Source organism: Dermacentor silvarum, chromosome 6 (genome assembly GCF_013339745.2).
Source record: "Dermacentor silvarum isolate Dsil-2018 chromosome 6, BIME_Dsil_1.4, whole genome shotgun sequence".
NCBI classification, from domain to species: Eukaryota; Metazoa; Arthropoda; class Arachnida; order Ixodida; family Ixodidae; genus Dermacentor; species Dermacentor silvarum.
Genome location: NC_051159.1, coordinates 33,203,852 through 33,213,190, shown reverse-complemented (window position 1 = coordinate 33,213,190; position 9,339 = coordinate 33,203,852). Strand labels below are relative to the sequence as shown.

At 47.6% G+C, this 9,339-nt stretch overlaps 1 protein-coding gene across 1 annotated transcript; it reads right to left on the bottom strand.

Annotated features, from left to right (window-relative positions):
• Window positions 1-592: 592 nt before the first annotated feature.
• Window positions 593-5,506, bottom strand: LOC119456604 (mucin-2-like). The gene is made up of 4 exons (XM_037718432.2): window positions 5,325-5,506; window positions 2,656-4,825; window positions 823-902; window positions 593-703 (listed from the first exon to the last, which is right to left on the bottom strand). The coding sequence occupies exons 2-4, from the start codon at window positions 3,926-3,928 to the stop codon at window positions 593-595; spliced, it is 1,464 nt and encodes a 487-aa protein (XP_037574360.1). The 5' UTR covers window positions 3,929-4,825; window positions 5,325-5,506.
• Between the last annotated feature and the right edge of the window lie 3,833 nt (window positions 5,507-9,339).

Genomic DNA, 9,339 nt, shown 5'->3' with positions numbered 1-9,339 from the left:
GCAGTCGTTGCTCGCGTATATTCTTGCATAAATAAGATTGGGAGGGTGTGCACGCCCCAAGACTGAGTTTATCCTTTCAACGTACCTGTTTGTAAACATCAGTGGACTCATTCGGTGTATGCCCTTATACACACCGTACTAATATAGCAAGACTAATGTAGTTCGAACTGCCGAAAAAGAAACAAACGATAACACCACAACGACCGATGTATCATTATTGATACGAGAGTTTGATACCAGTAAATGCTAGCGCAAGACACACTATAACGTTTTTGACATGCGAGAGCGAAATTGCGGCCTCGCATCCAAATAATTTTACTGAAGAATGTTAACGGAAACATCTGTTAATCGCATTTTATAACAATGTTCTCTTTGTGATGAGAAATAGAAGTGATAAAGTTCTAATTTTCCTTTGTGTGGAATAGCGCTTAGGCTTCGCGGGGTTAAACACACCCCATGAGAGGACATATCTTCTCCCAGTATTTCGGCCATGAGCACGTTCCGATTTTTGTGGGCGCATTCTAGATTATTCATGAAGGACAAGCGCTAACATGCCAAAATGAAGTAAAGAATAAGCGGTTCAACCGCGTCCTCACCCCGGCTGGCAGTGGGCTGCAGTCAGTGCGTACTTGTCGCTGATCAACACGCCGCCACACTTATTCTTTATGAACAGGCCAAGCCACGTAGCTTCCTTCACGAGCACCTGTAAAAAAATAATAATAAAGCCCGTGACACTCCTGCCGTCCGGAGATGAGTATCGCCCGAGGCAAGCCTAGTCGTAAATAAGGAAGCAGGAAGACTTGCGGCTAGTGCAAAACGTACTTGCCACGGCCATTCACCGATGAACGAGTTCCTTCCGCCGACGATCCGGCCCTGGGGATGTAACGGCCTGACTCCGCAGTCTTCGTGGGTCAAAAAGAAAACAGAAAAAAAGACAGGCGAGGCAACAGCGGTTCACATCGAAGAAAAACAAGCTCTTAGTGGGCGCATCAGTGTAAAATGTGGTTTGCGGTTTTGAGTGTACAACCTTCGGGATCGGCTCACATTTTTAGACTGCACTACCCGACGGGGATCGGCTCATATTTTTTGGGTGAGTGAAGCCACAATTGCGGTTACGGTTTTAGGCGCACACAGCTTGAACGAACGCATCTGGGTTTCACTTGGGCCTTTCTTGCGCTAATTATGCATTATTACTGTTCGCTACATAGCTCTACTCTAACATGGTGCGCCTTTTTCGTTCCATTCTCGATTTTGACGCTTTTTCGTTGTCCAAGGCACACTAGAACCACTTCAAATCCTCGAATTTGACGATACGAAAGCGGTCAGACGTCCAGATCCCACAAACCCCGAATAGATCTGAATTCTCCAAAGAAGACCTTGGCGTCAAAAAAATGACACGAGGCCTACAAAACGTTTGTATGCTCGGCGAATGAAAGGTCATTGTTTAGCTTGCTACTCCTGCCAGCATTTGCTTGGTTCGATCACTTCGTTTGAGTGCACGAATAGAATGAATTGCTGACACGCAGCCAAGGTCCGTTCAAATGGGCCGAGAAGGCTGAGGCGAAAAGCGGTCCCAAACCAATTGTCATCGATACCCGCAAGGGTGGTTATGGAAACGGCGATTGAAGGGCGACTAGGTGAGGAGGGACGAAACATTGCTAAAGAAAAGCCGTTTGTCTCTATTCTGGCGGCATAGTGTTTGCGAGGTGCGTTTCATCGTGCTCCAATATGTTCAGTCAACAGCAGTGAGCTATGGTCGCCAGACAAATATTCACTTAGCTGCCTTCGTGCGCTGCCCTGGACGACGGGCTTCGCGTCCGACGATACGACCAACACTCAACACCGAAAGCTTTCTTGGGGCCACAAGAAACGACATTCCGTGCATGGGCGCAATTGCGACCCCCATACGGCTGTCATTTTGCTGCATCGTTTTATCGCGTTAAAATCTGGAAACGGCCATCGAGTAATTTGGCGGGAAATTGGAAAATTCTGCCGAATGACAGGCCACCAAAATAAATTTCGCGCCTTGGCAACGAAACTGACGTCACACTTTTTCCTTTTTTTTTAGCGGACAGGCCGTCACTTTATTTTTGTTCAGCAGGAAGTGTTCTCTTGTCACACAGAATGCCGCTAAGCCCCACGAACCGCGGATGAACCGCCATGTTTTGAACGTACCTTGACGCAGTTACGATACCTGACAATTGTCGCTTTCTTTTCTCCCTCTCTCGCAAGTGTTTAGTTGTAAACAAGCACTCAAACAGTCAATTCATTCTGACTGAATTGTTGGGATTGTTGTTTGTGTGTTTATTTTAGTTTAGCTTTTGATTCTCAAATCATTGGGATTATTTAGAAAGGGCGTAATCGAACGGCTTGCTTAGCGTGCTCAAAGATCCGGTTTCGTCCTTGAATTTTTTTCACCGTTATTTGGTACGCATGGCCGATATTGTCCCCTAAATTTGGGGGCCCTATTTCTAAACCTCACCGCTGACTCGAACAAAGTGCGTTCACTGAAGGCGCTCGGCATGCTGCGTACGCTTTCACACGCAGAACTGTACGCGTAGTGTATTGCTTGAAACCATTAGAGCGGCAAAAAGAAAAAGAAGAAAGAAAGAAAATGCTGTACACACGGATAAACGAGATAGCAATCTGTCTTACGTTTACGGTAGTCCCACTGCTGACTGCTCGTTGCTGTCGGCAGACCCGTGCCGTTAACGACGGGCTCCATTGTCGGCTTCACGCTTGTTGTTGAGGCATGCGTGAACGTGCTTAACGGCGGTGGTATCTTTGACGGCGGCTTCGGGGTACTCTTCTTTGTCGGGGACTTGCTGGGCAGCGGCGTCTTTGTGGGCTTCGCGGGACGAGACGGCATGGCGAGAACTGGCTTCGTGGGCTTCGGCGTGCTTTTTGGCTTCGTCGCGGTTGTCATCGACATTGTCGTCTTTACCGGTATCGGCCCACTCACCACCATCGTCGTCGTAGACTTCGTGGGCTTCTTTGTGCGCTTGGGCAGCGTGGACGTCGTTTGAGGCGTGGTCGAGGTCAGATGAACCGGATCGGTCGACACAGGCACAGTGGCGGTGCTCGTAAACAGAGTGCTTTGCGCAGGCCTGGTGCCGAGTGTTGTCCTAAGCGGCATTTTGAAGACGGTCGACGGCCACAGCGTCGCCTTTGAAGGATAGGTCACGTGCTGTATGTCGTTGGAAATTGTCGTCGGGGATGATGGCGGGCGAGGCTTGGTCGGGATGGGTTTGGAGGCTGCCGTCGACGGTCGAGCCTTTGTTTGGGTCATCGTCGGTGAGCGCGTTTTGAGCTTCTTGGTCGTCGTGGACGGCCGCGGCGTAGAGAACGGCTCTGTCGAAGACGATGCGATCGCCGAAGCGACGTTAGAAACGGTGACGTCCGTGACCTCTCCGAATGACGTCGGGCCAGTCGCGGTGCCATACACGTGCTCGGTCACTGTCGGTCGATCTTCGACGTTGAAGTCCAAAGTGTACTCCATCACGTTCGTCGGTGGTGGTTGCGCTGTGGTCGTCTCCGTTAGATCGACGAACTCGGGGTGATGTGTTGTGTGCGCGTTTCCGCCTTCATTGGGTAGAAGTATACCCAGGGTCGTGTGATACACAGGAGTCTTTACCTCGACATCCAGATCCGAAAGGTCATTCAGTGTTGATGGTGGAAGCCTGCTGACAGCATGGGATGCGAATCCCCCGATGGTGGATGGCACTGTGTGAAACGAGGACTGAGATAACGGATAGTGAGTTGACGATGAACCGTACTTTTGCGGAGTGGTAGACTGCGCCAGAATTGCAGTCGGAGACTCGTATTCATGCGTCGAAGTAGTTTGCAACATGGATTCAGTGGTAGACACATACTTTTGTGCAGGCGTTGTCTGCGACGGGGCTGCGCTCGGAGAATCGTACGCAGTCATAGTTTGGGATGGCGTCCCTGTCCCTGTTACGTACTTTTTCGTTGGCGTAGGTCGCGAATATGTTGTCTGTGCCGTGGTAGATGTGTTCTCTAGCGTTGGCGTAGGTCGCTGCGTCGGACTGCGTGGTCATCAGTGTAGTTTTCTTGGCCGGTTTTAATGTGGCCATCGTCGGGCGCATTTTCATGGCCATCGTGACTGGCCGAAGGAAAGGTCTTGTTATCAAAGAACTAAGCATCCCTATAGGCGTGCTCGCCAGTACAGCTTGCAGTGAGGGTCGCTGCACGTACATAGTTGAAGGGACGAACGGCGAAGGGCGCATGGCTAACTTGGTCGGTGTGAATAGTACGTTGGGCCGTGTCGTCATCCATGAGGTCACGGCCGGTGCAGTGAGGCCCGGTGGCTTGTGGTGATTAGTCAAGGTCGTCGCCTGCGGTGGTTGCGTCGGACGCACGACGACCGGCCGTTTCAGCGTTGTGGGCAGCCTCAGCACAGGCCACAACGTCGTAGGCCTGGGTCTTGAAAACACCGTCGTTGGTCTCACATTGACTGTCGTGGGTGCTTCGGTCGTCGTTGTCGTCGTCGTCGTCGTCGTGCTGGGAGGAAGGCGCGATGCTTCGGGGTGCGTGTCAGATGTAGACGGCAGAGAACTGGCGTCCACAGTGACGACGCTGTTGACTTTGGATAAGTCCTCGGTCGTGTACGTGCTCGCCTCAGTCCAGGCAGCCGTGGTGACGTTTGCTTCGTCAGGAAGCTTGCAACAGGCGCCCAGTAGAAAGCCGTCCATGCAGGCGGACAGCATGGTGCCTTCCTGGCGGATGCATTCCCAGTTGAACATGCAAAGCCCAGTTTCGCCTTGCACGCCTTCGCATGGCCTCCTCCCAATAGTCCATTGTTTCCCTGCGGTAACAAATGACAGAAAGATGAGAGTGCTTTTACAAGATGCATGCGGAACATTCGTAGTGAAGACACATAACTGGCGCAGGAAACCGGGAAAGCACAATTTCAGTAGTAGGCGTACGACTGCCTATGACGCCCGTACACGATGTGTTAATTGCGACACATTTGCTCTGTCGATCGATTAGGCAACACTGATAAATTATACATGGTTTGAAAACTTGCACCACTGCATACTTCCGATCCCGAAATCACTAATAAAAAGATTAAGAAACCAAGGTACCACGCAATTACGGTCGCCGCGTCGATGAGATTAGTATTGAACACTAAAGTAGACAGAAATGGCCCTATGGGATGCAGAAAAGAAGTATTACGTGCAGTTGACTGATGTACCCGCAAAACACCCACACCAAATACTATCAGTCTGACGAAGCGCCAACTCCGTCAACAAGACAATACGCTCTATTTGCATAAGGTGTTCTAGAAGGCAACTCCGACTCACAGGGTGTGACTGAAGTGTAGTACTTGGCAGAAGCCGCTGAGACCAAGGCTCCGCTGATACACAGACAGGCACTGGTGATGACTAGCGCTGTCCATCGAATTTCCATCACGTCGCTGAAAAACACCGGGATACATTGTTTCAGGGAAACGTCGTCACGCACTGCGTGCAAGAGCTTGTATCGGTCACATGCCCATTTGACCTACGTTCAACAGTTGTCGCGCGTAGTTTACGTAGGCGATCGAAACACGTGATTGCAGCTATCGGAGCCTGCATCTGTTTTTCTTGTTTGCAGCAGTTTTGCCACCCGAAAATGTGGCAGAGGATTTTAAAGAATTGCTTAAGCCGTCACTTTCATAACGTCGTAGTGCATCATATACGTTGATTCAGCGATTATTGGATGCCATTGGCGCAAGGGTCAGGTATGGCCAAAGACCGCTAAGGCTACGGTAATGAGCTGTCAATGGTGCATGAACTGCGAATATCGAAGGGTAGATGCAACACGGCTGTATAGAGGCCTAAAAACATTCGCTGGAAAATGCGTAATATATATATATATATATATATATATTAAAACTATGATAAAGATACGTGAGGTGGGATGTGCTATAGACATAAAATATATGCAACTAAATATATACTAAATGGTATAGGTACACCATATATGCATGATGATGGCGACTATAATGTAAGGTAACTGTGGAGAAAAAAAGTACATTTTGCTTGTTTTATAGTTCACCCTCACGAAAGTCACATACACACACGACAAACTTCGCTTACCCCCCTTTTCTGGACACGGGAAGGGTTGGTGATTTTTGTATTAGAAGGAATAATCTTTGGGTCACGTGTAGGGAAAAGACCAATCTATGTAAACCAAGTAACTACGGACATTTCTAACTCAGACGCCACCATCTTGGGAAAGTGGCCTTATTTAGTGCCTGACAGTGCCTCCGCAACCATGCCAGAATATGTGGCACTTGGCTGTGCGACGAAATACACAAATAATATATATATATATATATATATATATATATATATATATATATATATAGTCTGCATGTATTCGGCGAGCGGCACTATAGTGTTTTTTGCGCGTACGTGTATGTGTACGATCATCATCATTATAAAACTTTATTAATCATAAAAGCTTAATTATGTGGACGATCCGTTCGGCGTGTACGGATAGTGTTGCTGGTGTTGTCAGAAAAGCACTTCACATTGTCGGCATGAAGGCGCCGCTATTCTTATGTGAGGAAACGATGCACGCTAAGGAAGCTGCAGCCGCAGACACGCCGAGGCTGGTGTTTTTCTTTTTGTTCATTTTCTTTTTTTTTTCTACGCTTCAGACAGTTGTTTGTGGAGCTCAAGAATGCGAAGTGGTCTCCCGTGTATCTTGACTGACCCCTCCTAGCAAAATGAGCGCTGAAAGTTAGCGATACCGGCTTTGAAATGCTATACATTCTCCCGACACAAGGCAGCTGCAAGCGCGTCAACGCTGGATTGCACAAGCCCGAGAGGAGGAAATAGCTAGGTGGCGCTCGCGGCCCGCTGTATTGCGAGTTCTCTTCGCCGTTAACGAAAGCATGCAAAGCAAGCGGTTGCGGCGAAAACCTCCTATTCGTGCAGTACTGGTTTTCTTCGGTTGCACGCTGCAGCTGTCAGCACCACAACAAGAATGTGTGGCCAAATAATGTTTACTTCTGAGTCGCAATAGAACGCAAGCAATAAATCGCGTTGCTTTTTACGTATGCTGCACCGCGATGCACTGCAACGCACGTGCTTAAGCTTTCCCCTGGCTTCACTTCTTCGTTTTCAGCCAACTCTAGAACTGCTCATCAAACGCGCATGCTCAATTTACAAGTTTTTATGAAGTGCACTGAGTATACTAATCTCATATGATATTGCCACGTTGCAGTGACGGCGAAGAAAGACGCAGAGCGAAAACTGAGTTACGAATTTAACTATCATTGGGCAAACCTGCGTGTGCACAATGATAGCGGCGATCACACTCGTCGATCGTTGAAAATCTTCAGAAGGGTGGTTTGCTGGGCGAGATGGTAATGACGTGGACAGCGCGAAACCACAGAGACGAAAAAGGAAAGAACCAGAGACTGCGCTGTGTCTTGGTGTTCTTTCCTTTTTTGTTTAGCGCTGCCCGCGTCAAGTTGAAAATATATCAGCGGGTGGAGCGCGTCGGTTTCCATTCATGACTGGAGGAAGGTTCCAGGGTAATCGCTGGTGCCCACGTGTTTTCCGGAAAGTACTACACGCATACAGTTACATTACACAAGGGTGGGTGACAACAGACAATGCATAGAACCAGCGATAGCATTCGAGAAACTTCAGATGCCGAATGATTTCCGATTCCTTTTTCACGGGCTGTACCTTAAAGTTTTTCCTTTATTTTTTGTCACTTTTTTACGACATAGTTCTTATGAAGCGCAGGTAGTTGGTGTTTTTCATCGTGCTTCCTTCAGTTTGTACCTCGCCACTCATGTGATAGTGCTGACGGGCTGCTATATATAATTTATTAAACCGGTTTATAGCCCTGTACCATGCGCTGCGAGGCGTGGATTTGCGGAAAATAATGAAGAAAAAAAGAACAAGAAGGGAGAAAGAAAAAAATAGCCCGAGCAGAGACACGTGACAGTAAAAAATTAGTAAATGAATTTCCAGACAACTTTCTGTCGCAATCGACGCAGAACTACAGTATTATAGCTTCGGTGCATGTAATAAAACGCCGAAATGCCCAGACCGGTCTGGTACGGTTTTCAATGTTAGTTTCATCTGTTTCACATGGCAAAATGCTAAACAAAACAAACACATGACGTGTAAAGGAAAATTGCCTACCAATCGTCTCTAAAGCAGGAAGCTACAAAGGAAACCCAAGAGCGCATCATACTAAGAAATTACGGTGCAGTGACCGTTCCTGCTTTTAGACCATAACTGAATGTGCTTTTATTTATTATCTTGCTGATGTGTTTCCAAAGCTGCGAGTCTTAATATGCTTAAGAACTCTAAAATCCATGCTGAGAGCTTAAAAAAAAAGAATTCCGCACAGGCGTATGGCTATATAACAACTGAGAGAAAAGGCCGCAAAGCTCTTTAAGTGAGTTCTCACACAGGCAGTACTTTAGGCGGTGATAACTTAAGAATAAAACGTTATATGTGCGCTCTCCAACTCAACACACAATTTTTATAGATGCGTCAACAAATTAGGTTCGCTTATTGCCCTGACATCAAGCGGTTTTGAATACTTAAAATGAGTGTTTTCTCGGTACAGACGGCTTAGTGTCACCATAGTCCCTCAATAGCCTTTTGAAAAGTATTGAAGGACCATGGTGTCACTGGCTACAGGATGACACGTGAACGTCTGAGCAAATTTTACGGTTGATCCTGATATCAGTGCGCAGCCAAAGGTAATATTTTAGCTTGAAACATCGAGCTGTTATTTTCCAGTCCGCCTAGCAGAGCAAAGTCATTAAGCTTCGAAAGGACTCTAGTTGGCTCGGCTCTCTTTCAAAGGTGAAGGGCAGTTGCACGGCGTTTTTGTGGGTGCAGCTTAGTAATGCGTGCTTAGGTTGTCAACTACCATAGGGTTTTTTACTAGCTCACGGGCCTCTAACGCAGCAGTATTTGTAGCGTAGTCGTGGGTGCCTGTTTTTTGTGACGGCTACCACGCAGGCCGCGGTGAGACGACATCAGCTTTTACCGCCTGAGCCGTACAAACTCATACATGGAGCCGGCTTAACGTGACGTCAGAAAAAATAAAACGACAGCAGACGTCAGTAATTCCTTCTGCTCTGAACTCGTATAATGCGACAACAGCATCCTCCAACAGTGAACACTACCATCTTACGTTGGTGATGTTGGTGATGGTGGCCATCATACTAGTGGTCGTACCCACACTGGGAGATTGGCAAAAAAATTGTTTGCCTGAACTTTTACCTAATGTTTTAAAGTTTTTCATTATCGATTTCAAAGAAATAAAAAAGAAGAAAATAGAAAAAAAACATTC

Excerpts from the sequence above, each read along its gene's own strand:
- LOC119456604 (XM_037718432.2), bottom strand. The coding sequence starts at position 3,928 with ATGACTGCGTACGATTCTCCGAGCGCAGCCCCGTCGCAGACAACGCCT. Across the intron at positions 903-2,655 it reads GCAGTGGGACTACCGTAAAC|ACTGCGGAGTCAGGCCGTTA; the intron begins GTAAGACAGATT and ends TGACCCACGAAG. Across the intron at positions 704-822 it reads TCGGTGAATGGCCGTGGCAA|GTGCTCGTGAAGGAAGCTAC; the intron begins GTACGTTTTGCA and ends ATTTTTTTACAG.